Source organism: Gorilla gorilla, chromosome 10, assembly GCF_029281585.2.
Source record: "Gorilla gorilla gorilla isolate KB3781 chromosome 10, NHGRI_mGorGor1-v2.1_pri, whole genome shotgun sequence".
Taxonomy (NCBI): domain Eukaryota; kingdom Metazoa; phylum Chordata; class Mammalia; order Primates; family Hominidae; genus Gorilla; species Gorilla gorilla.
The window spans coordinates 85,890,776-85,918,461 of NC_073234.2; the positions used below are offsets into that span (position 1 = coordinate 85,890,776).

Genomic DNA, 27,686 nt, shown 5'->3' on the forward strand with positions numbered 1-27,686 from the left:
AGGAAAAGACAAAGTATGGCAAAATTCCTGAACCAAAATGAATTCTTTTTTCCTTTTCTTTTTTTTAAATGTGACTTAGGAAGCCAAGTGTGATGATGTGTGCCCTTAGTTCCAGTTACTCAGGAGGCTGAGGCAGGAGGGTTGCTTGGGTCCAGGTATTGGAGGCTGTAGTGCATCATAATAGTGCCTGTGAATAGCTACTGCACTTCAGCCTGGGCAACATAGAAAGACCCTGTTTTGTTTTTTTTTAATGTTATTTAGAAAGAGAAAGAAAGCTATATTTATAGCACAAATAATATTTGCTTCTTAATTGTTTTTGTGACAGCATGGTCATTAAAACATTAGTATTTATTGATATAGAAATGTCTAGACTCTTTAGAATTAGAAGTGATTGTATTTGCTATAGAAATAAATTCAACTTTATAACAAAAAGGGCAGCCAATCCATGGGTTGGTGCCAAAAGCTTTTCTTAAAGGCACGACAGCACCACATTACATCTGTATAGGACCTGATAATCTACAACATGCTTTCTCAGTTGGAATAGGGGCTCAGAGACATTAAATGACTCACTCGTGTTGTATAGGAACAGGTAGTACAGTTGAGCTTCCAATACCTGTCTCTAAATCCTGTTTTCTCTCTATCACACCTTAGCTATCCTAGTGTGGGAAATGACGTCATGAATTGCATATTCAGTGTAATGACAAAAAATAAAAATAGATGTCTATGGAAAATGATAGGCATATTTATAGAATTTTTCGGATGTTGGTTTGCTACTGTAGCATAGTCAAAATGAGTAACAACAGTAATAACAGCTAAATCTAATTCTGTGATCATGAAAGTTCCCTTTTCGAAAATAATATTTTTCTTGCCTGTTCCCTTTTTTCCTTATTTTATTGTCTTTACCTGGAGTCCCTTCATTTTGTGTTGGATTACTTTGAAAGCCTTCTAAGCATCTTCCTTATTTTCTTTTGAGACAGGGCCTTGCTCTGTCACCCGGGCTGGAGTCCAGTGACGTGATCATGGCTCACTGCAGTCTCAACCTCCTGGGCTCAAGTGATTCTCCCACCTCAGCCTCCTGAGTAGCCAGGACCACAGGTGCACACCACCATGCCCAGCTAATTTTTGTATTTTCTTTTTTTTTTGAGATGGAGTCTAGCTCTGTCGCTGAGGCTGGAGTGCAGTGGCATGATCTCGGCTCACTGCAACCTCCGCCTCCTGGGTTCAAGCGATTCTCCTGCCTCAGCCTCCTCAGTAGCTGGGATTACAGGCGCCTGCCACCACGCCCAGCTAATTTTTATATTTTTAGTAGAGATAGGGTTTCATTGTGTTGGCCAGGCTGGTCTCGAACTCCTGACCTTGTAATCCACCCGCCTTGGCCTCCCAAAGTGCTGGGATTACAAGCATGAGCTAGCGTGCCCAGCCTAATTTTTGTATTATTTTGTAGAGATAGGGTTTCGCCATGTGGCCCCAGCTGGTCTCAAACTCCTGAGCTCACATGATCCTCCCACCTTAGCCTCCCAAAGTGCTGGGATTGCATGCGAACCACCACGCCCCGCCTCTTCCTTATTTTCCGTCTTTCCTCCACGATTGCCAAATAATCTCTTTGTACATCTGCCCCATCAGTCATCTTCATTCCCCTTGAAGCATCAAAAACTTTTCATGAGTTTCTATTTCAGGATAAAGTCTAAGTTTCTTTCTAGGCACTTGAGTTCTTCTCAAACTGGATTTTATCCCTGCCTCCCAACCAAACAACAGCATCTTTACAGAAATTGGGATACCAATCTAGTTACAAGCAGAGTGGTTAGGAGACTTGATTGGAACTGCATTTATGTAGCATTTTACGTAAAATGGAGTAAACATCCACTATTCATATGAAATAATTGGAGGATTACTTGTAAAAATCAGGGTGGGATGGGGCAAAAAACCAAACCATCCTTTGGTGCAGGTTTTTCAAAATGAGAAGAAAAACAAAATGGAAAAGAATTGTGCACAACCTCCAGTTAATTAAATACATTTCTAGAGAGGTAATTTCTTTTCTTCTTTTTTCTTTTTTTTTTTTTTTTGAGACGGAGTCTCACTCTGTCACCCAGGCTGGAGTGCAGTGGCATGATCTTGGCTCACTGCAAGCTCCGCCTCCCAGGTCCTGCCATTCCCCTGCCTCAGCCTCCAGAGTAGCTGGGACTACAGGCGCCCGCCACCACGCCCGGCTAATGTTTTTTTTGTATTTTTAGTAGAGACGGGGTTTCACCGTGTTAGCCAGGATGGTCTTGATCTCCTGACCTTGTGATCTGCCCACCTCGGCCTCCCAAAGTGCTGGGATTACAGGCGTGAGCCACCACATCTAGCTGAGAGATAATTTCTTTTACTTTGTTATTATTGCTGTTTGACAATAGTCAGTTTTCTGGCTTACTTTAAAGATGATGCATTAAATTATGCTAATACATCAGGTTGCTGTGCATTTAATGTAACATCTGTTTACACTAGATCTAAAATGAGAAGCTCACTTTTAGTGAATATTAGAGAACCATGTCAGCACTGAGGGCACCCAGACAACTTAACAAGACTAATGCACCCTCACCCCCATGATATTCTTCAGTAGTTCCAGCCCAATTATTTAATATCAATAACTGAGGCTTTTTCAATATTATCTAAAATGCTATATAAATGCAATATACAGAGAAGTCCCCTGGACCCCTCTTCTAATCAGATTGCTGTCCAAAAGCCTTCTTATGTAGAAATTCATGAGCTGTCACTTGATATGTACTTCCAAACCTGGACATCTAGGTATTAAGGCATTATTGTTAATGTTAGATGTGATAATTATATTGTGGTTATTACTCAGAGATGTAGACTGAAATATTTCCAAATGAAATGAAATAATCACGACTTGGATTGTATCAAAATGATGTGCAGTGGGGGAGTGGGTGGGGATATAGATGAAACAAGGTTGGCTATAAATTGGTAATTATTGAAGGAAGGTGATGAGTACATGGTAGTTCATTATACTATCCTTTTTTACCCTTTTAGGTACTGAGTTTTTCCATATAAAAGGAAGAAAACACAATATCAAAAACAAAAATCCCTGCAAACCTAGATATATACTTACTGTGTTCATTTTAGTTTCATATTATATGTTTAGGGGTATATGCATCTTAATTTATACACATTCATACATATAGAATGGGATTTGTTTCTCCTACCAGGTCAGAAAAATATAATATTATCTTTTATTCCCAGGGGGATTCCAGCAAACTGGCATCTAGGAATGGAAGGCAAACAGTTTTCCTTTGTTTTTTTTTGTTTGTTTGTTTTTTCATTCTGTTCAGACAAATTAGATTTTATTTCTTCCTAGCTAACGTGTAAAGTGCCATGCCTACCAACAGAAGTCAGACTAATAGAGAAATATTTCTAGGCACATAAAGGAAGACCAATTTCAGAGAACTGGGCTGGTTCATTCCATATAGGTAGCTCAGCTTGACCTTAAAATTCCTGAAATAAATGAACTGTAAATGGCTGATTACAAAATACTGAACTCATCACCAAAAGTTCAACACAATCAGAGATCAATAGTGACTCACAATTGCTTCACACTAAAACATATTTAACCATTATTCTATTTTTGTGTATGCTAAGTATATATATATTTAAAAGATTTTATAAGACATTTGGTCCTCTTTAAAAGGACTTGACTTTGAAAAATAATAAAATAACACGTGGTAATTTGAAAAAGCTAATGCCAACTTAAACATAATATACTTTTCTCAGAGTAGTGGAAAGAATACTGGAGTTGGAGCCAGTAAACCAGAGTTCAAGTTCTGACTCTATTGTATGTTAGCTGTGTGAATTCATAAACATTGTCAGTTAATTCTTATGAAGACCAATCTCATCTCCAACCTGGAAGTAATAATAGGAAACTCACTACACACTTCATATGTGACAAAAGCTTTTCTAGATTTTATGTATGAACCAATGAAAACCTCATAACAACCCCATGAGTTATTGTTATACTATCCCCATTTTGTAGGTTTGGAAACAGACCTGGAAGGGTTAAATAACTTGCCCAAAATAACGTGGCTAGTAAGCGGTAGAGGCAGTCTACCTTCAAAACTCAACTCTTAGTCTCTATGCAAACTGCCCTTTCACAATACCCCCTCCACAGGGTTGCCATGAGAATAAAATTAAGCTATAGATGGTCAGTATAATATGTATTTCATACTGTTACCAATTAAACATAATACGTGGTAGTCTTTTATATGCTATAAAAGCACAAAACAGGCTGGCCACCGAGGCTCAAAACCAGCCTGAGCAACATAGGGAGACCCCATCTCTACAAATAATTTAAAAAACTAGCTGGGTGTGGTATTGGGTACCTGTAGTCCCAGCCACTCAGGAGGCTGAGGCAGGAGAATTGCCTGAGCCTGGGAGGTCAAGGCTGCAGTGAGCTGTGATTGTGCCACTGCACTCCAGCCTGGGTAACAGAGCAAGATCCTGTCTGAAAAAAATCAAAAAAAAAAATAAAATTTTAAAGAAGCACAAAACAAATACTAGAGTACTCTTCTCTTCCTGGGAAAGATAATAAATACTCCTAGGCATTATAGAGCTCATCATGCATTAAGAAGAATCGTATCAAAATCTTCATGCCAACAAATAATAGAAAAATTATGTCAATAGTTCTTAAACTTGTGTGCATCGATTCACTCTGATATTTGTTTAAAATGCAGATTCCCTCAGCTCTATTCCTTCTAAATTCTAATTCTTTCCATGTGGGGTAGAAACCAAGAATATGTTTTCATAACCAGCTCTGCAAGATATTTTGATGCAGGTAACCTACAGATATTAAGAAATGATGGCTTATGTTTAAAACTATAGAAGTATTAGGGGATGAATTGTGTCCCCACCAAATTTACATGTTGAAACCCTAAACCCCAGTACCTCAGTATGTGACTGGATGTGGAGATATGGCCTTTAAAGAGGTGATTAAGTTAAAATGGGGCCATTAGAGCAGGCCCTAAGCCGATATGACTGGTGTCCTTATGAGAAGACATTAACAGACAGACAACAGAAACAGAGGGACCACTATATGAGGACATGCACAAAGGTGCCATTTGCAAGCCAAGGAGAGGCCTCAGAAGAAACTAAACCTGCAGACACCTTCGCCTTGGACTTCTAGCCTCCAGGATTGTGAGAAAATAAATTTCTGTTGTTTAAGCCACCCAGAGTCAGGGGTATTTTGTTAAGACACTCCTAGTAAACCAATACAATAAGAAGTGGAAATAATAGCTGATATGGTGATTCAACAATTAAAGTTCCTAAAATGTTTTTTATTAAAGACAAGTTAGCCATATTAAAATAATTAAAATCATTTGAGAGGTTTTGTTTTTTATTTTTCTAGGCTGACTAATAAGTAGCTGAAACTGACTTAAGAGGGAAAATGCTTTTAAAATATTATTTCTACAGGTAAAGTTATCTACCACTACAACTCTTCCCTGGGCTCTGTAATCTACCCATAATCCAATGAGAATAGAATATATTTTTAGTATATGTACATTCTCTCACTAAAATATTAATTTCATTCATTCACATCTACATGCTTATCTGTATCTATACATTGGTCTATCTATCTATCTATCTATCTATCTCTTCTACTCATCATCCGTGCCCAGATCCACCATTCATCCATCTTTCCATTCATCCATCTATCCATCCATTTAATCAGTATTTATGGAACATCTACCATGTATTAGATGCCATTTAAGTACTGAAAACCTACTTCTTATTGCCAGACAAATAAATGCTCCCTAAATTTTCAAATGAAAACCACAAAGTAGAAGTCACAAATTCAAATGTCTTTAGAATGCATTCAGGTAAGGAAATAAATGAAGTGGTATTCCAGTGAGTTGGTATCTAAAAGGAGAAGACACAAGTCAGCTCTAGAGAGTTTTAGGCACAGTTTTGCCAAATCTTCCAAAATTTTAAGAGAATCCATACATTTGGGTTTTAATGTGAATTTTTGATTTTTAATGCTGGTGAAATGATCTGGATGTTTTCTCAAACACTACATGAGCCAAACACAACATAGTTATTATTTAGACACCTAGCTATCTCTAGAGGCTACCAGTTCGCAACCTCTGCTCTAGACTCTGAGTACAGTCTTCAAAAGTGCCAAGTTTAAGAAGAGCTCTACAAGAAGTGAAAAAAAATGCCAACTTATTCCATATCTGGTATGTTCATTGTCTGATTTCTGGTGAGTTCACACTAAATACTTTGGCTTTCAAAGGATATTCTTGTTGCGTTGACCGTTTAATGACTGAATAAACCTGAGAATTGCCAAATATCTTGTCCTCTATGGTTATGAAAGCATGGCATACATGAGGCAGAGTAAAGTCCTCATCCAGAAAAGATGAGATAAAGCTCTGTTGCCACTTTCATCATAACCGTCTCTCACCTCTGCACGAGACAACAAGGTCAGGAACCCCTTTTTGTTAGTCATCTTTATAAGCTTACTAATCACTACCTGGCATAATTCCCAACAGTATTAAGTTTGATACATGTGCACTGAACTGGGTTTAAATCCATTATGTTCTTCGATTCTGATTTTAAATCTGGAATGGAAAATGACTATTGCTGAAATATTGCCCATTTAATTCAATTTTTTTATCCTTAAGGTCGTGTCTATATGACATGAAAATAATGAGCTATTTTAGACAGTTTATCAGGAAAAATAATCAGGCCAGTCACATTTGGAATGATATAGAGATCATCTAAGCAACAACTATATTTCTATCCAAATAATGTCTTGCTCTCATTCTATTTTGTTTTAGACTGATAAGACAGGCGTAATAGAATAAAGAAAGCGCAGATATTTTCAATTACTTTTTTGTTTGAAGTTTGTCTGAGTCTGAATATTATACTAGTTGGCATTGCTTTAATAACAGTAAAATATGATTTATGCATCTCATCTCTATAGCTCAGCAATTAACATAGGGGAATACTAGTACTTTGTATTAACTAAGTGAACAATTCACATATGTCCTTAAAATGTAGAAAGAACTACTGACAAATAAATAACAACCGACTAAAAAATTCCTCCCTGAAACAATTTTTAAAATATCTTATTTAAAAAAGTAATTTAAATCTAAACAACCATCACACAAATAAATGTGGGAAATTTATCATTATGCAAAATCACCTGCAACTTTCATGCTTCACATTTATCATGCAGCTCATAATATTTGTAGACAAGTAAAGTGTGTCTCTTTAAGAAAAATGGTGAGAACCCTGAATGCTAGCACATTGTGGATGCTGATGAAGTCTTGTTTTACTCAACATGGTCAATAAAATGCAAGTATTTCTTACGTTTCAGAAATGCCTCTGGACTTGAATACCTACTTGCATAATTAAACTCAAAGCCTATTCTAACTAATTACACCCACAGTAAGTCCTTTTCCATTACTGTTTTTCCAAAAAGTAAATTCTCTGGTTTAAACAACCATATTCTGGCTTCTTAAAGGTCTTAATCTTTTCTCCAACAAACTTCTGAAAGCTCAGCCTGCTTTTACAAATTGCTCTGCTCCACTGAACACATACACTAGTTGGCCAGATGCCTTTCCAAACATAATTAACACATTTGTAAGTTCTATGTTATGTATTTCACAGTATTAGCAATATGAGTATTTATAAGAACTATCCTGTAATATTAAGAAACCAACAACATTTGGACTAAAAACCCAGCCTTTCAACTTTTGTAAAATGTTCTAATTATGTGGTCTATTTCAGGCTCTCTGATTCCACATTAGAAACCACCAGATTCATTTTTCTTTTCTTTTTTTTTCTTTTTTTTTTTTTTTTTGAGACGGAGTCTCCTCTGTTGCCCAGGCTGGAGTGCAGTGGCACAATCTGGCCTCTCTGCCTCCTGGGCTCAAGCAATTCTCTGCCTCAGCCTCCCAAGTAGCTGGGATTACAGGCGCCCGCTACCACACCCGGCGAATTTTTTATTTATTTATTTGTTTTATTTTTAGTAGAGACGAGGTTTTGCCATGTTGACCAAGGTGGTCTTGAACTCCTGACCTCATGATCCACCTGCCTCAGCCTCCCAAAGTGCTGCGATTACAGGTGTGAGCCACTGCGCCCAGTCAGAGAAACCACCAGATTCTTAACAAGTGATTTCTCTTTTCAACTTAAGATGCTGCAAATCTCAGATATCATCTAAAAGTTTCATCTGAAGTAAGTTAAGTGATGTAATTGGGCATTTTGATTTTTTTCTTTGAAAAAAAAAGATAATATCTAGTTGACTTACTACATGAGCCCAGTTAAATTCTCTGAAACTGCTGCACCTGCCTTTAGAGCTGAAAGTTATCACACCTCTTTGAAGAACTGTAGCAAAAGAAATGATCCTGTTTCAGGTTGAAATGTGAAAGAATACTAAGGGCAACACATTTCTAAATTTGACTTTTAAAATTTTAACATAAATTTGAATCTCTGGATGAAGGTAAGGATACACTGTTGCAACAAATAGAGATAATGAAGACTAATGAAGTCAGAAAACATGAAAATTGTTAAAGAATTTAGAGCATGTCTGAGGGTAGCTCTGAGGATTAAATGAGGTAATGTACATGACAGCCCATACCTAAGTGTTGAGCACTTGGTAAGAACTTGGACTTGAATGACCTAGTCTAACACTCCCATTTTACAGATAAGAAAACTGAGGCAAGAAAGGCAAACTCTGAACATATCCACATGGAGGGATTCAGCAAAAGTGTAAGGAAAATAATTGCTGTAAAGTAATCAAAGGACGTTCTCTGATACTATGCTGTTTGGGTTATTACTCAAGAGATACAAAACAATTTTCATGTCCTCATTTCAAGAGACTTTTCTAATTTTCCCTGATGAATGACTCCATTCTATTCCTGCAGATTTTATGTACAGTTCTAAAAATAAAACTAAGTTGAGGAAAGGCATATCCCTAATATTGTACTTCTATTATTTATTCTAAAAACATTTACTTAAAATTATTCCAGGGTTTGACAATTTAATGCAATGGAAGCTTAAACCACATCACTTTAAAAAATTCCCTCCGCAGCCCAAAGTTTCTCTTTGCTGACCGCCCTGCACCCCACCCCGACTCTTTCAGTAGCTAGTTGGCTGTTTTCAGCACTAAGGGAGTCTCTGAAAGTCCACCAAGCTGCTTCTGGCTAGATCTGAGGAAACCAGACATTTCTGTCAATATTTATCTTCACAGGTATTTTTACCTTCATTTTTTGTATCCCTGGAGCTCAAATGAAACACCAGCTTGAAAAGGCAGGGCCCAACCCCGTGTGGCTTGGCCATCCAATTGCACCTGTCATCCTTTACCTGTTTGCAAGACCACAGTTCTCTCTTCATCCAGAGAAATAATCTTGAAGTTATAGATGGTTCCTGCTTGTAAATCTTGAAGGTTACATCCGTATGTGGTGTTGTCTATCTGAAAGATAGGGCACAACGCGGCCCCCAGGGTGTCACTGCTATAGATGAGGCTAAAGTTACAGGGTGAGCCCAAAATTCTCCACTGGATAGACACAGAATGGCTGGAGGCCTTGGACTCCGCCAGGGTGAAGTTACATCTCTCTGGCTCCGCCAGTCCAGTCTGCAAAGGAATCAGACACAACAGTTTTAAGTCCACAGTCTGGACTGCTCAGGGACATGTCCACAGCAAGCTCCTCAAGCCACACTTTCTCCTCTACTTATCCTTTGTCCCTTGCCTCAGCCAGTCCTTTTGCCCTCTGGCCAGAGAAGAGGCTTGCAGGGGAGGTGGATGGCAACTTTCTCCCTAGCTGCTGTCCCTTGAGAGCAGCTGGAGAGAGAAGGTGGCTTTTTGCTTTGACAGCCGGATAAGCTGTCATTCTGGGTTGGGGGGCTCACCAGAGGATCATTCTTCCCAAGGCAGAAGAAGAAATTTTGCCACCTCCCTCTTCAAAGCACAAACCGATAGACGAGAAAGTGGAGTGGGAACGTGGTTTTCGGCGGGGAGGGGGCGCATCAGCTCTGACCCCTTCTCGGGCCACTCACCTGCAGCAGGCTCAGTGTGATCCACAAGGCCAACCCGGCTCCATGGCTCAGCATTGCGCTCAGTAGTTAAGATCCAGAGGAGACCGAGGGGGCAGGACGTGGGACGGCCCGAGGGCCGGGGAAGGGGGTCACCTGTTGAGCGCGCTCAGCGCGCCCCGTGGGCGCAGCGCGCTTCCCTCGGGGCTGGCGACGCGCAGGGGCCACTGCGGCCACCGCTGCTGCTGCTGCTCCTGCCGCCCCGGGCGGGCTGCGGACGCGAGAGGCGGCGGGGACAGGCAGCGCGCCGCCCTTCCCACGCTGCCATTCTGACCCGCGCTGCCTCGCCCCAGCCCCGTCCGCTGACTTCCGCAATCAAAAGGCAATTTCCTCGTCTCCCGGCAAAGGAACAATGCGCCGGCGAGGGAGGGAGCCCCGAGGAGCCAACGCCTGAGCCTGCCAAGGGGCCCGATGTGGGCCAAGCTGCCCCCGCTGCCCCGCGCCGCTACCTTCCCGGCCAGGGGTCCGGTCCGGCTCCGTGGGGCTCTGCCTCCTCCTCCTCCTCCTGTACTCTCCCTTTTCCCCAGTCTGTGGTTCTCGACCCAGTCGCCTTAGCCACAATTAGTGCTTGCTCCTGTCACTTTCCAGGCCCCCACCCCCGCCCCTTTCCTCCCTCCACACCCAGCGTCTCCCCCTCCCTATCTTCCTTCCTATCTTCCTCATCTGCTTTCTCCAGGACCGCTTTTTCCCAGGATTAAACTTGACCGCAGCATATTTCCCCAGGTCGCCTGCACTCTTTCCTGAAGTCTTTTATTAGAGAGCTTTTGCCCTTCTCACTTCAAAGCATTCATTTGTCCCGGTGGCATCCCCTGACACTAGCAAGAGAAAAAGACCCCAAAAGGATTGTCAGCTTGACCATTCTTTTCTCCCAATCACTTTCCCTTTTCTCTTGTATAGGTTTGTATCCTCCCTAAATCTTATGTAAATAGCGCTAACGACAAATATAATCACTACCAAGTGTTCAACCCACAGCTAACAGTTTTATCATCCAGTAGTTAAAGCCATTTCATCCCTAATTGTCCAGCCAAAAGAAGACAGCCATGTAAACTCTCATGTGTGGAAACTACTGTTGATAGTCAGCTCTCCACAAGTTAAAAAAAAATGGCATTTATTCAGCGTTCAGCCCTAACTGTATGCCCTTTAGCAACTGCTTCAGTACCCAAACGGTTATTTATCTGAAAACTGATTTTAGAAAAGCTCCCAATAACTAAAGAGCAAAAATATTTAATTGTACACAAGTGATAAAAGCAAAATATTGCAACAAGTTTTATAATTTTTTATTGCTTTTTTGGAGCACCATCCCTAACAACTGCCAAAAGAAATGAAATTCCACATTCTAATTTTCAAATCAGCGGGAAGGATGGCATATTCCTTTCTTTTTCAAATAGGCTATACATAAAGCTATGTTATTGTCTACTATATCTACTGTGTCTACTTTGAGGAAAGTTAAAACAAGAAAAAAGAAAAAAGTGAAAATTGTTTCAATTCTATGTATTTATTTATTTATTTTTGAGTCAGAGTCTCACTCTGTCACCCAGGTTGGAGTACAGTGGCACGATTTCAGCTCACTGCAACCTCTGCCTCCCGGGTTCAAGCAATTCTTAAGCCTCAGCCTCCCGTGTAGCTGGGATTACAGGCGTGTGCCACTACACCCAGCTAATTTTTTTTTGTGTGTGTGTGTGTATTTTTAATAGAGACAGGGTTTCACCACGTTGACCAGGCTGGCCTTGAACTCCTGACCTCAAGTGATCGACCCGCCTTGGCCTCCCAAAGTACTGGGATTACAGGCGTGTGCCACCGTGCCTGGCCTGCTTCAATTCTTTTAGAAAACATGCTTTTAAAAATACCTCTTAATGAAAAAATGAAGTTTCTTCCCCTCGAGAGATTCTACAGACTTTTAATCTACAGCCAGACCAGAGATTTCAAATCCTTTCAAGTTAACAAACACTCAAAGAAGGTCAAACCTAGAACATCTGTGTATTTCTGGGAACCAAAAACTCCCTATTTCTCTGCCTAGGTCACCTGCGGAGTAAAGAACTTTTACTCTGTATTTTGTGCCCAAGTTCAGTGGCTCTTCACAGCCTGGCATACCTGTCAGTCTCATCAGTGGCAGGGGTCCCCTCCTGCTCTCCACAGATACTGCAAGCCTTCTTACAGGCTCTGGCTGCCCTCAGCCTTTATAGGAGCCTTTTCCCAGTTTTATTCCTTTGCAACATTATGTTTTTCTTCTCTTGCTGTATTTAGATAACAATGTAGTTTCCTCAACTGTAACTTGGAATAATACTACTCTAAATACACCACACAGCTATTATGAATAAATAATATCGCAACTACATTAAACTACCTTTGCAAACTTTAATGTGCTAGCAGAACCTTAAGGCTGACAGCAGAGCTCCCAAATGATTAGTGAGTCCTAAATGACCAATAAACATGAGCATACTATGAAACAAGAGGAAGAGTTTAAACTCAGGCTTTTACCGATAACATTTTTCCTTTTAAAAGTACAAAACTTAACATGAGAAATCCAAGAAAACTGTAATATATTCAAGGAAGTATAGGACTGAAAAAAGCTTCCAGATATCATCTTTTCTATGAGGAGTTTATTTGAAACTACTGGACAAAGTATAAATAAATTGGTTCATTTTGGTTTTTGTTCTCATCTTTGTTTGGAATTCCTCAACTTCTCTTGAGCCTGCTCGTCCTACATAAGAACACTATTTGAATTAGAAGTTGCATTCCAGAAATTTGGAATCAGCCACTCTGTACCATTTCAGGGGACAAGCTTTCTTCCTTGCCACCAGGAAACCTTTCCCAGACTACATGGGAAGGGTGGGGCTGCTTTTGATTAAACATGAGTGAACAAGCAGCTGTCTTAAAAAAAAAAAAGTCATAGCAATTTAAAAACATTAATTGGCCAGGTGCGGTGGCTCACACCTGTAATCATAGCACTTTGGGAGGCTGAGGCAGGTAGATCACTTGAGTCCAGGAGTTTGAGACCAGCCTGGATAACATGGAGAAACCCTGTCTCTACAAAAAATACAAAAATTAGCTGGGTGCTGTGGTGTGTGCCTGTAATCCCGGCTACTCAGGAGGCTGCAGCAGGAGGATTGCTTAACCCCAGGAGGCAGAGGTTGCAGTAAGCCCAGATTGTGCCACTGCACTCCAGCCTCATCAACAGAGTGAAAACCTTCTCTCAAAAAAAGTTATTAATTATGAGTTCATGGCTAAAAGCATGAATCTTGTCACATTATGAACATAGATGCTGAATAATACAATGGGTCATCAAGGGGTCTGGGAGCCACTGTTTGAGAACCGTTACTTTGGACGAGGGTTTGAACTGGACATGGGGATGAAGGGCAGTGGTGTTGGATGGATGAGGGGAGGGCAGAGTAGACTGGTTAGGTTAATCCACACTCCCATCACCCATGACCTAAAAGGTCATGGTCCTTACCCCGGCACCTCATTACCTGGCCTCTGCCCATTTCTTTCCTCCCTCCTGCTTGCCTCCTATTCTCCACTTGCTTGGGTCTGATAATTCATTTACTTTCATTCAGCGAACATTGACTAACCACCTATTGTGTGCCAGGCTCTGGTATAGGTTTTGGAGGCTCTGCTCCCCCTCCCCTGCCTATGGAACTGACTTGCCCTAGAGCTCTTGTGCCTGTCATTTCCTCTTCTTCAGCCACTCCTCCCCAGGCTCTCTGTTTGGCAATCTTTCTCTCGTCCTTTAGGTTTCAGCTTCAACACACCTCTAAGGGGCCAGTCCCTTTCTGACCTCACAAGGAAAAATTATCTCTTTATTATTCTTCATCTCAGTGGCCATTTAATTCAGAGCAATGACTTTTGGTAATAATCTAATCATTTATGTATTTGTGTGCTGTCTACCTTTCCTGGTCATATGGAGGATTCTGTGAGAGCAGAATCTTTGTCCTGCTCTTCTTGCACAGGGATTTTCATAGAGTCTCAACCAACATTTGTTGAATCTTCATGTCAGCTTAGTAAATATTGTTACATGAATAAATATCCTAAACAAGTCCTCTAAACATGGTCCTGTTGGTCCTGCTGGACCGTGTTTAGAATGAATGTTTAGAATCTTAAATACTATCCTGGAAGGGAAGAGGGGAAAGAGAAGAGAAAAAAGAGGGAAGAGCAAAGGAATGAAAAAGAAGAGAAGATTGATTTTGAAGACAAAGAGAAAAAGGTGGGAAAAGTGAAGAGAGGGAAGATGAAAGGAGGAAAAGGAGAAGGAGGAGGGAGGCAGTACCCGTTAGAACAGTGGTTCTCAAAGTGTAGCTCTCAAATTATCGTCATCTGAGAACTTGCTAGAAATGTAAACTTACCGGCCTCACCACAGACCTAGGAATCAGAAATGCTGGGGATAGAGCTCAATAATGGAGCCCTCTGCATTTTAATAGACCTTCCAGTACTAGTTCATGAGAAGGAGCTGTTCAAATTCTGAACAAAGTCTCAGATTATACCCTAAACCCTGTACTTGATATCATTTTACATTCAGGAGAGTTAATGAGATCTTGGCTTTAATTTTTTTTTAATAAATTTTACTGAGCTCTTTGCTTATAAGAAAACTACATAGATGACTTGAAAGAACAATTTTAGAATGTATTATTTAAGTGAATTGGTGACCTTTATAATATATAATATACACATTTTGATATATATAACTTCTCATAAAAAATTAAGTGAGATCGCACCACTGCATTCCAGCCTGGGTGACAGAGTGAGACTCCATCTCAAAAACAAACAAACAAACAAACAAACAAAAATTAACTGTGAATACTTAAGCAAAAAGGATCAACATGTAGCAAACTTAACACATGTTAGACATAAGGCCAGTTTGATACCTTTCCTCCTAGGAGGTAGTTTTGTTATGCAAATCTCACTCCAGGCTTCCCCTCAGGTATTTATTAGAAGAAAGCATAGCAATCAGGGAAATGCATCAATTAAAAACAACTACAAGATGGCAAATCCTTTTCTGAGTTTTACTTCGAACTGGCTCAATAGTAAATTCTGGCAAAAGTGAATACAATTTTAATCTGCAGCAGGTGTGATGCATTAAAATGTAGAGAAATGTTATTTTGATAAGTAGTTTAAAGCCAAAAACCATGACCAGCCTATTTTGTGTTTAAAGAGACAGTCTGAGATACTTACTTTTCAAGGAATTTTTCTAGCTAAACTTCCTAGATCATAGGTCTCCAGGAAAATGGAAATAATAGAAGCATTAGGAGAGGGCGGTTGTAAGGATTAAATGAGAAGTTGCATGTCATATGTATGGTACAGTTCCTGTCTAAAGGGCTCAATAAATATTAAGTTCCATGATTATTAGTAATAATACTATTCTATGAATAACATTAAAATAAACAATGAATGCTGCGCACTCAGTAAAATTAGAGAATGACAAAGTTCATGACTGAGAACTCGTCTTTCTGAGAACATCCAAATGACCGTAAATTATCATTGCTTCCAATCTCGTACCTAAAATCATACCCAAGAAACTCTTCAGTAGATCAACACCCAAAGACATTTAACAGCTGCTCAGTCTGTTAGACCAGCCAAGATTTTTTTTATAATACTGCAAGGGAGGGGTGGGAGTGCCAGTTACGTCTCTAACAGCAGGCTCCACTGTCTCTCTAGAACACATCTCTAAGGTTTCCTGGTATTCTTTTTTCCCACACCCATTTATCAGCCTCTTCCCCTCCCCTACTTTTTATTTTGTTTTAATTTGAAGGAAATGGGCTTTACATAGCTTTCGTTATAGCTCTGTAACTACAAACAGCCAAACAATTTATAACCAGATGTGAGTGCAAGTGAGCCACTCTTCCAATCAGGCACTCCTGCTGCATCTTCTTTCACACCACAGTTCCTGCCACCCCACCCTTGGAAGGGAGTCTACTCCCAGATGAACCCAGTTGAGGCAGTAATGCTTGCAATGGGGCAGTCTATATGGGTGTAGCTGCTGTACGCTATGGATTTAGGAGCTAGCAAACATTTATTACCAAACCCTAGGATAGCAGACAAATAAAGCATGGCTTATGATAACATTGGCTTTAAAGAAAAGGAAAACAAAAACAGTCACCCACAGAAATTATGGGTGGAGGGAATAGGCTGCATATATCCTGAATTAAGTGTGCAATCTCAATAAAGTTATCAAATTCAGGAAATTCAAAATGGATATACTTAAATCCACAGTCTATATTTCAATTTTGTCAACGATCTCAATAATATCCTTTCTTTTTTGCTTGTTTTCTCTCTAGATCCAGCCCCAGGTATCGTGTATTGCATCTAGTCGTCAGTGTCTTAATCTTCTTTTTAAATTTTTAAAATTATTTATTTTATAGAGATGGGATCTCCCCACGTTGCCCAGGCTAGTCTCAAACTCCTGGGCTCATGTGACCCTCCTGCCTCGGCCTCCCAAAGTGCTAGGATTACAGGTGTGAGCCACTGCACCCAGCCTCTTAATATTCTTTAATGTGGAACAATTCCTCAGTCTTTTAAAATGACCATTCTGACATTGGCCTTTTCAAATGATACAGGTTGGTTATTTCCATAGCATCTTCCTCCATCTGAATTTATGTGATGTCCTTGTGATTAGATTTAGGTTGTATATCCCCAACAACACTTCCTCCTTTTTCCTGCTTTAGTGTTTTTCTTAACAGGCTGATTATTCAGTTATTCTCCAATGGATTGCAAACCTGATTGCACATTAGAACCACTCTGGCAGATTTTCACACAATAGGTGCTGAGGTCCTACCTCAGTAAATCCTGATATAGGTCTGAGGTGGAATCTTAGAATATGTATCTTTCAAAAGCTTCCCAGGTGATTCCGATATATGTATAACCAATGGTAAGCACCACAAGCTTCCCCTCTCAATCAGCATGTCCTGGCTTCTCTTTTGATCTCATTTTGCTTCCCCATTGCCATTCTCTCTCCCCACTGCATCAACTCTCATCCAGGGTAGAACTCATCTGCCCAGGGAGACCAATGTGGCAGAGAAATACTGTCATGTTAAAGGGCCCATTTCAATGCATGTGTTCTGTTCATGGTTGTATTTTATGTGCATATGATTATACAGTCATCCCCCAGTACGGGGGTGGATTGACTCCAGGACCCTTATGTATAACCAAATCTCCATATACTCAAGTAAAATAACTGGCCTTGCAAAACCTGCATATACGAAAGTTGGTCCTCTGTATACCTGAGTTACAAATTCCACCAATAATGTATTTTTCATTTGCATTTGGTTGAAAGAAAGTCCCGTATAAATGGACCTGCACAGTTCAAAACTGTGTTGTTCAAGGGTTAACTATATGTTCACAAAATAGCAACATGGCCTTTTTGTGCACAAAATGGAAAACAATGCAAATCGCCCATCACTAAAAGAAAATGAAAGAGAATAAAAATCCTTGAGATTTTCAGGCTGGTGGGGTCCAGTGAATTGTAGACCATCTTTATGCTATTGGCACATGGTAGTCCACTTTAACTGGCAAATTAAGAAAACTATAGTCCATGTTAGAATTAAGCTTGAAAGATGTTAATTATAAATTAAGGTCTTTTGAAACGTATCCTCCCCACAATATGTTATTTCCCAAGTGGCCTTTTTTGTAGCATCAGCAGTCTCAGAGTCTGTTTATATAGTGTCCATTCACACTAGTCAATCTAGGAGTCGTGATGTATGATCAGAGGATGCTTTCCTTTCCCCCCCTCCCCCACTACTTCTTTGCCCTCCTCCCTCCAGGCATTTGCCTCAGTGAAGGGGAATTTTTTCCCATCTTTAGTTCTGGCTACAGAACAGTGGTAGCAGCAGGGTGTCTCCCCTGCATACTTTAAGTGACCCCAATATAGGAGGTTATCCCAGACTTGCAGGGGGTGGAGTTTTCTGCATTTGCAGGGGTGGGTTGTTTTCTGCATTTGCCTCCTCATTTATCTGGAGACTCACACTGGGCTGTGATCTCTTTGAAGGCCAAATAGAAGGAAACACAAAACTGTGAAAGCCCAGACCAGTACCACAATGGCTATTCATGAACTGAGGAAATGCAATCCTTCTCCCAGGCTGGAGTGAGGGTGGGTGGGCAGGGAAAGATTTAGAGATATTTAGCAGTATCAGAACCAGCCAGTAACATTTCTAATGCATGTTCTGCATTTTATCCCTTTCAGAGTATTTTCACATAATATGTTGACTCATCTGGTTTTTAACACCCTGTGAAGAAGGCAAGGTAGGAATGATGAAGCAGGAACAAGGAGAAGCTAGTATTAATAGCTAAAACTATTGAATATTTATCATGTGTAGCCAGTGTTCTTGTTTGCTTTTTGTTTGTTTGTTTGTTTTGAAACAGGGTCTCATTCTGTCATCCAGGCTGGAGTGCAGGGGCATGATCACAGCTCACTGCAGCCCTGGCCTCCTGGGCTCAAATGATCCTTCTGCCTTAGCCTCCCCAGTAGCTGGGATCATAGGCACGCACCACCTTGTCTGGGTAGTTTTTAATTTTTTTATTTTTTCTTGTAGAGACAGGGTTTTGCCCTGTTGCCCAGGCTGGTCTCGAACTCCTGGGCTTGAGTGATCTTCTCACCTCAGCCTCCCAAAGTGCTGGGATTACAGGTGTAAACCACTGCATCGGGCCTAGCCAGTATTCGAAAACATTTTACTTAATCAGAATTTAATCCTGTCTTATGAGGCAGAGCAAGTACCCATAACTATCCTTATGTTAAAGAAGAAATGAGTGGGACTTGAGTAACTAGTAGATATCACCACTGGGATTTAAGCCAGGTTTCTCTGACACAGAGCCCCAGCTTCTGATTTATTAGGTCTAGAATAGGGTCCAAGTGGTTGCATGTCTAATAAGTTCTGGGACTAGGGTCCATACTTGGCGAACAATTGATCAAAGTATTTCCTGACTCATACCATAGACAAGTTTCCTGTTCTATCGATTTTGTCCTCGTGAAGACACGCAATCCACATAATACTATTTATAAAAGTGACAATAACAACAATGGCAGCTAAAATTAATTAAACACTATTTTACTATCGTTCAGGCACTACTCTAGGCCTATGATATGTGTTAATTCATTTACTGCTCAGGGTTGGGGGCTAGAAGAGAGAGAGCACCACAGAGTTTTGAGGTCAAGTGCCGGCCCAAGTATACAAACTTCCAAAGTCAGACCCCTCACACTGGCAGGTAAGGATGTGAGGAGAGAGAGAGAAAAGGAGAATGGCAGGGAATACTCTGATCCTCAATAGCCAACATAGGACAATCTTGCAGTAGCATTAGAGAGGAGTGATTGCTGGATTTCAAATCATGTCCTCCTTGGAATTTACCTTTATTATCAGGCACACTATGTAAGAGAATATGTGACTAGATGTTTAGGGGTGTGTGTGTGTGTGTGTGTACTCTTCTTGGTCTGTTATTCCCTAGTCCTTTAATCTTGGGCAAGTTCCTCTTTAAGTTTCAGCTGAGTATCTATAAAACAGAGATAGTGGTGGTGGTGGTGATGATGATGATGATGATGATAATGATGATGATGATGATAATGATAATGATGATGATGATGATAATGATAATGATAATGATGATACTATGGTATATTGTTTAATGGTCACAGATTCCTCCCACTCAATATGTATGCTCCTTTACAATGTGACTTTGCAGCTCTTCCCATCAAGAAATGGAATCTATTTCTACACTCCCTGAATCTAGCCTGGTTTGAGAGTTGCTTTGATCAATAGAATATGGCAGAAGTGATGTTGCATGGTTCCAGAGCCTGGGCCTCAAAAGGCTTGTAGCTTCCACCTTTGACTTCTGGTGAGGCTGCCCTAACCCATCATGAAAAGGAAGCTGGTGTAGTCTACTGGCGGATCAGAGGCCATGTGGAGGAGAACCTAGACTCCCCAGCCTACACCCAGCACTGACTGCTAGTCATGCAAGTGAACCCTAACCCTAACCCATCAGTCATCACAAACCAGATGCTGTCTGATAAGGAAAACAATGGACACATAGAGATTTTATTTTTACACAATTCCAAGCAATTAAGTCAAATGATTTTACTCCTTTCTTATACTTTTCTAGGCATCCTCTGTTGAGACAGAGTACCTTTTGAAATTACTTTCAAGGGACAGGCAATTTATATCCCAAGTGACTCATTTTTACTTTTCAAAGTATCTAACCACAGCTGTTTATAATGGACTGGTATAAAGTTAAAGCTCTTGCTAAATCAAATAACAACCTCACAGGGATGCCCAGTCTAAGGCGTTAGAGTCATGAGAGCTGCAATTGTAGAAACTGTCTTTTGAAAGAGCATAGCTTTTACACATTAGCTTACCAGGACATAGTTAAAACTTTGCTTAAGCTTCAAGAAAAAAACTGGAACATGACATAGTTGGATGCATAGTCATTCTGATGCCCTACCTGGGAGCTCATATAAACAATGCAGTGAATCTAACTCTAGAAAAAGGCTACATGATCCAAAGCTGCAAGCCCAGGTCTGGGGCTGGATCATGTGAGCTCTGTAACACAGTGCTGGGTTGGCCCACTGGGTATTGTGTTTGCAGAGCTCTGGAACTGGTTGTCCCAGACTCTTGACTGCAGCAGAGCCTAGCTACCCCTTGGACTTCTCTCTGTGTTTCACAATGGTTAAAGCTAGGCAAAAATGGCAGACTGTTCTTTTTGCTAAAAGACAACCCTTTAGTGTTCAAGGCAGATAAATGTTTATAATAGTTTTTATTCAATATTTTTCTTATTTGACACACTTAATTTTTTTCTGTACTGTTACATATATTTAAGCTATGATATAAATAAAATCTCTTGTAAACTGATGTTAGAATGGAAGTTTTGGCTAGGCACATTCAGCCACAATGAGGAGGTGCTCCCCCAAGAAACATTCATTTTCAAAAGTAAGTGGTGATACTATTCAGCCATGAAAAAGAATGAAATCATGTCTTTCACATCAACATGGATGGAACTGGAGGCCATTATCTTAAGTGAACTAAGTCAGACATAAACACTGAATGTTCTAAGTGAGAGCTAAATAATGTGTACACATGGACATAGAATGTGGATTGGTAGACAATGAAAACTCAGGATGAGGGGGTTGGAAGAGGGTGGATAATGAGAAATTACTTAGTGGGTACAATGTATGTTATTTGGGTGATGGATACCCCCAAAACCCTGACTTTGCCACTATGCGATCTATGCATGTAAGAAAATTACTACTGTAATTGTAACTTTAACTAAATTTAAACAAAATTTTTTAAAAAGTTTAGTTTAAAAAAAGTAAGCAGTGAATCTCTCACTCATGTCAGTGGTTGAAAGGGTTTGAGAGCTGGAGATTTAGGGAGAGCACAGTGCCAGCTGATGATGGTATCCTTAAGTCATAACTCTCTTGCTTCCATTTCCTGTCTTCCTTTCCCATTTTCCACGCCCAGACAGATCTGAAACCATAATTATCAGGCTAGGAGAGGTGGGTGAAAAGCTTGGTGGAGAGTGAGAGAATTTGGACATGTTTCCCTTTCCCTGCTTTAAGCCCAAACTGGGTGGGGTGATGGGAGAGGAGAAGCTAACATTTAAGTCAAATTTAGAGTTCACGTTATTTCCTGGAGTTGGTATTTTTGTTAATGAACTGAGAGTAAGTATTGAGTTTTAAAGTGATATAAAGAGTGTCCAGAAAAGTAATGGGGCTTTTCTAACTTCTATTCAGAAATGAAGGAAGAACTAGTTCACAGGAAAGATTTATAGTAAATGCGAAGTAGAGGCAAAAATAAAGTCCCATGAGTTATTCAATGTACTGGCTATATTTGTTTTGTGATCAATAATGAAACATGTGCTCACCAGCCGGGAACCATATGCAATGTGAAATTCTGCACAATGCAAAAAATACCAGAATGCTAAATGGATGTGAAGTCATATGACTTCTACAAATGATTTGGGTTGTTTATTAGGAAAAAGCTGAAGTCTGCCAGTGGAACCTTAGCTTTTTTGATGTGCTATAATTACACGTATTGCCTAAATGGTGGACTAAAACTCTGCAAGGAAAGCAAAACCAAAGAGATGAACACCTGAAGCAGAATCACTATTTGAACAGACTCCTATGATGGTGCCACCCTGCTTCTCAGTCATTTGACTAATGTCACCTGGTGGAGGTGGTTCAAGGGTATTGATGTGGAAGTGGTATGTGACTTTTGTTTATCTTTTAATGTGCTCCTGAATCAATTATAGTGATTCTTGAATCTGCCATTGCTTTAGTCTCTCTCCCTTCCTTTGGAGAATAAATGATTATGACATATATGCAGGGTTGCCTGCAGGGCACTGATTTCAATTTCTATTTTCTGGTTTTAGGACATGTGTAACACCATGAACCCTGACTTTGGTTCAGAAAATATGGCCAACATACAGTTATTCCATGGCAGCCTAATTATCGGCATCTCATAAAGATATAGAAATTTTGAGTCAATTTCAAAGATTTTCATTATGCAAAATGCTTTCCTGTACAATTAGCAGCCAGGACACAGGGTGAGAGTGCCTAATCCCCTACTGCAGCAGTGGCATTTTTAGCAAAGCAAGTCTTTTCAAGCAATGAGCCTCCTGAGACGTGCACAGACCACACTCCACACACCCCCTCCTTTTACCTCTTCAGTGGTGCTGGAGAAGGGCTGAGTAGTCGACAAAACCCATGATGTGTCTGTAATTCCAGTCATGTGCAGATTGGGATGCTGCCTCTCGCTGCTGTTTTGGCTGTAGTTTTCTGCAGCATTTCTGATGAAGGCCTCTGTGGTATTCCTAATAAGGAATACCAGGCTATCTGGAACTGCATTAAAGGTAGTGGGAATCTGGGGTGGAGCCGTGTTTCTAGTGCTCCTCACCGAAACTGCTGCTCCCAGGCCAGCTGAGGTAAAGAAAAGATAGTTGCAAAGATTATTCTCATGTTTTATGAATTCTTCACATAAAATCAATTTTACTTAGCAAAAGAGGGCCTTTTCAGTAATGGGCATGTGGATAAGCTTCAGTTATATGAAAACGCAAATATACTTTGAGTGTGTGACAATATTCATTTGTCCTGTCCAATTCACCCATCCTTTATCCATCTATCGATTTTATAATCTGGAAGGAAAGTTGTAGAAACTGTGCTACCAAAGAAAAACCCAGCGCTGTGTAGAAAAGAGAATTAAACCTATTCTATGAGAATTTAGGAGGGGTCACTGAATTGGCTTCAGGGGAATCCATGAGTCTCCAAAAACCGTGCAAAATTCTATGTATATGTGAATATATACTTTTCTTCTGTGGGGTACTGTCATAGCTTTTATCAGCTTCTCAAAGCGGGTTTTAAACAAAATACCAGGTTGAGAATCACTGTTAATCACTTGCCTAACTTCACCACAAAGATTGACAGTTCCTTGGAAAGTAATGACACTTCGTTAGCCACAGTGCAAACTGTTTCTAATCCAACTGTATGAGTTACAAATGATGAGACTGTTGTATTTTCTAAGCTATCTATCTTCTGGAAGAACAGAGAATTGACTTATAATTTATGAGCTGGTGGGATTAATTTATAGCTTTGTTTTGCAAGGCTGAATTGCCCATATTAAAAAAAAATACTGGTTCATGAATTAGGTTCACTTAGCCATAGTTTTAAAATGTGCTCTCCATCTCCTGGGGATCTTGCTAATGTGCAAATTCTGACGCACTAGAGATGGTCAGAGCCAGCCTTTTTAACAAGCTCTCAGGTGATGCTGATGTTGCTGGTTTTTGGGCTGCACTGTGTAAGCAAGACCCTAGAGCACACGTGAAGCACTGATAAGTTCTGTAAATTATGGTTTCAGGTGGTATGTTTAGATCTTCCCATCAACTCCACAGTGCACTAGAGTTTTAGGGGATAGAAAACCCCACAAAACCTTATATAATCAGATAACCGTGCCTTTGAAGAGTTTCTGGCTAAAAAGCTGGGAGAGCGAGGATTTTATTTTTAACTACTCATTTACTGGTTATTTATTCAAACAACTGTTTATTATACAACTACTATGTGCCAGGTGAGGTCTCCTAAATGAGCTATTTATCATCCTATTTTCCCTGATCTGGTCTGCCTTACTTAGCCCTCTGTTGAGTCTCACTCCTTTCCATTCCAATTTCAACTGATTAGTGCATTTCATATGATAATGGATGTAAAGAGGAGGGAGATGAGGGCACAAAAAGAAGATTAAGCTGGAAAAGGTATTTTTATAATTTATCAAGATATAAATATCAGCAGTTCTTCTGAAAGTTAATAAAATAATCTTGGCTATAAAGCATTCTTTCCTTGAGATACAAAGGGTTGTGCAAAGTACCCTGAACATAAGGTTGATGGATTTAGCAAATAAAAATACATTATATCCAGTCAAATAATTTTAGATAAATAGCCAACCAATTTTTAGTATAATTCAGTATATTTAGTGTATCCCACATATACAATAATACAAAGATGATAACATACTATGTATTAGTAATATACTTATACTAAAGATTATTTGTTATTTATCTGATATTCAAATGTAACCGAGTGCTGTGTATATTATCTGGCAATCCTACTTGTACATCTACTAGATCTCAGCTTTGATTGATTTTTGGACATTCCCCTTAGTTTCTGTTAGTTTTTGCCTTTCTAAATCCTGTGCCACTATTACTGCCTTTGTGCCCAGGTTAGCCACTCTGGACATAGATCAGATTTATTCGTCCTTGGGGTGTTTTCTACATGACAAACTCAATTATACTATTAGTGAGATTCCTTTACAACAAACTCCAGGAAACAATCTTAATTCTGCAGTCTTGCTTAAGTTAGGTGCTTGAACATTCCCTTAAGTAGACGTTTGTCTATTGTAGGGATGTAAAAATTTCTGTATATGCAGATTAGCATTTTGGTTGTTTTGAGCTGTGGTCGATCCTGATCCTCTGAGTTGACTGCTACGTATGACAATTTTAGCTCTTAGACCCTCAAAAACAATTTAACCGTGGGGTTAAGACAAAAACAAGCTTCCAAATACCTAGCATCTAATTACATGTCTTAGTATGTCAACCTATGCTTACTCTTCTTCACTAAAGAGCTGTTGGTAAGTTTCTATCCTAAGAACTTTTTAAAAAAGTAGTCAGCTTACATAATTCAGCGGATAAAACTGGACTTTCCCAAAAATAGATACATTTTCAAAACACTCTTGAAATTTCTCTGCAGATAACACAGGTTATTACCATTGCACGTAGCTTTGGACTATCTTATGGAAAAAATTTCAGTCTTATGTCATTATCTTTAATTAACCTTCTAAATATATTTTTAAAGCATCCCATACCAAGCAAGTTCATTTTCCATTTTAGATCACCACCTTTTTTCCAAAGAAAGAAACTACAGAATATTCAGGTCCAGTACCCTTTCATTTTGTGTCTGTGTTTTTAACTTGTGCTATTTAAGAAGCAAGAAAGAAGATTTAGTCTTAACATTCAACTTCCAAGTTTTGTCAAATTTAAAGCAGTGGTTTGCAAACTTCTGTAGCCATCAGAATCATATTTGGAGCTTGTTAGAATATTGAAGCCTTGGTCCTCCTCCTGGAAACTGCGATTTAGCAGACTTGGTGTGGGACCTGAAACCTGCTTTTATAACAAGTTTCTCAGGTGATTCCTAATATACATGTACGTATATGGTTTTAGTCATATACATAATATGAACCAAAAAGAAATTTGAATCATTTCTTATGTGGTTACTGAAGGATTATAAAATGGATGGGAAGAAAGAAAATCCATTATAGAAATATATAAGATGATTAAGTTTTTTTTATCTCCTGAACTCTTTGTTGAAACAGGTGCTGTGAAATTTTATTTGAAATAGTAGATCTTTGGATATTTTGTTATCCATGAATTCTTTGGGTGTTCTTAAAAAAGGTATATATGTTTCACAGTTCATGAAATAGCAAGATGTTTTGACAAATGCAAGGAAAACTTCTTATACAATGGAACAATATGTGAAAGCTATTTTTGAAAGCTTTATTGTGCCATTGTTACTACATTGTTTCCCTACTATAACACAATTTCTCCCAGAACACAATTCAAGGTAAGGTCGACCATTCTTGGTCAATCTAAAAAGTTTTAGCATTTAAGTTGCATAAAGCTCTTTTTATAGGGTACTATCACCTTCAAAGTGATTTGTAATGACTGCATAATATCAAGACTATCTTTCAAATTCCTTTTTAAATGTGTATTTTATCTTACAAATTCATCTATGGCTCAGAAATAATAATAGAAATAAAAATTTTTATAAAGATAATAAAGATAATATATTGTGTAAGTTTCCCTTCTTTAAATGATACAAATAAGTTTTAAGCATGTTGAAAACAAAATAACTTGAATGAAACTCATTTTTGGAATAGAACATTTTAACTATACTGGTGCTTTCTATTCTGTAGGAAGATGCCAAATATAATGTGCCTTTTTAACAGAGAGCAAATGATCTGGAAAAAAGATAACAAATGAAACAGGAGATACTTTAGAAAAGGATGATATATCTATCTATCTATCTATCTATCTATCTATCTATCTATCTATCTATCTATCTGCCTGCCTGCCTGCCTGCCTGCCTGCCTGCCTGCCTGCCTGCCTGCCTGCCTGCCTACCTACCTACCTACCTAATCTATCTAGTTGGCTCTTTGTATCTGTGGGTTCCTCATCGGTGGATTCAACCAATTGCAGATCAAACATATTAGGAAAAAAATGGATGGTTGCATCTGTACTGAACATGTACAGACATTTTTTCCTTGTCATTATTCGCTAAGCAATACAACAACTATTTATATTTACATTTGTTAGGTGTTATTAGTAATCTAGAGATAATTTAAAGTATATAGGAGGATGTGTGTAGGTTATATGTAAACACTACATCTTTTTATATAAGGAATTTGAGCATCGTTAGATTTTGATGTCTGCAGGAGGTGCTGGAACCCATCCCCATGTTACTGAAGGATGACTGTACACATACACATACACACGTGTGTGTGTGTGCATTAAATAAGATTTGACTGCAATAGATGGGAATGATAATGGACTAAATAATTATTGGAAATGGTTAAAAGAATAATTAACATTTCAGAAAATATAATTAGTGAAATAAAGAGTGCACCTAAAATACATATCTAAATTACTTTTAAAAGACCCATGATTAGAAAGAAAGTAAAATTAATAAATGGAAATTGATACAAGACATAGCATAGTAAAACACTAAAGCATAGCACAGGGAAAAAATTAGATTAAAAAAATAATTGAAAGGCTAACTAAATCAAAGAAATACATTTCAATAGCCAACTATTACTCAACAATTCTACTATGCATAGCATTATGAAGATGTGCCTGTTTTACCTAACACCCTATGTTTTCTTTAGAAGAAAAGACTGAAATAGTAGGGTTCGGAAGGAAGGCATGCTGGGTGGAGGAGGAAGAATGGCTCCAAAGTTCAGGGCTATCAGGCTATAGGAGAGAGGTGTTGAACCAGAGACTAAACAGAGTCAGGGAAAGGGGAGCTGGAAAGGGGGTGAATAACTTGGCGTGTGCAGGACTGACTTGTCCATTAGACGCAATAGGCACAGTGATTAGGG

The 27,686-nt window shown here is 39.3% G+C and overlaps 1 protein-coding gene across 2 annotated transcripts in view; it reads right to left on the reverse strand.

Moving 5' to 3' along the window:
- PTPRB (protein tyrosine phosphatase receptor type B) overlaps nt 1-27,686 on the reverse strand; it is a 121,015-nt gene that overhangs the window by 83,295 nt on the left and 10,034 nt on the right. The window contains exons 3-4 of one of the 2 annotated variants that reach the window (XM_004053562.5): nt 22,713-22,969; nt 9,352-9,622 (exon numbers count right to left, since the gene is read on the reverse strand). In XM_004053562.5, the coding sequence (XP_004053610.3) occupies nt 9,352-9,622; nt 22,713-22,969 (528 nt within the window). Of the gene's footprint in view, nt 1-9,351; nt 9,623-10,044; nt 10,660-22,712; nt 22,970-27,686 lie in introns of those variants that run through there. The other variant, XM_004053563.5, reaches the window with a different exon arrangement.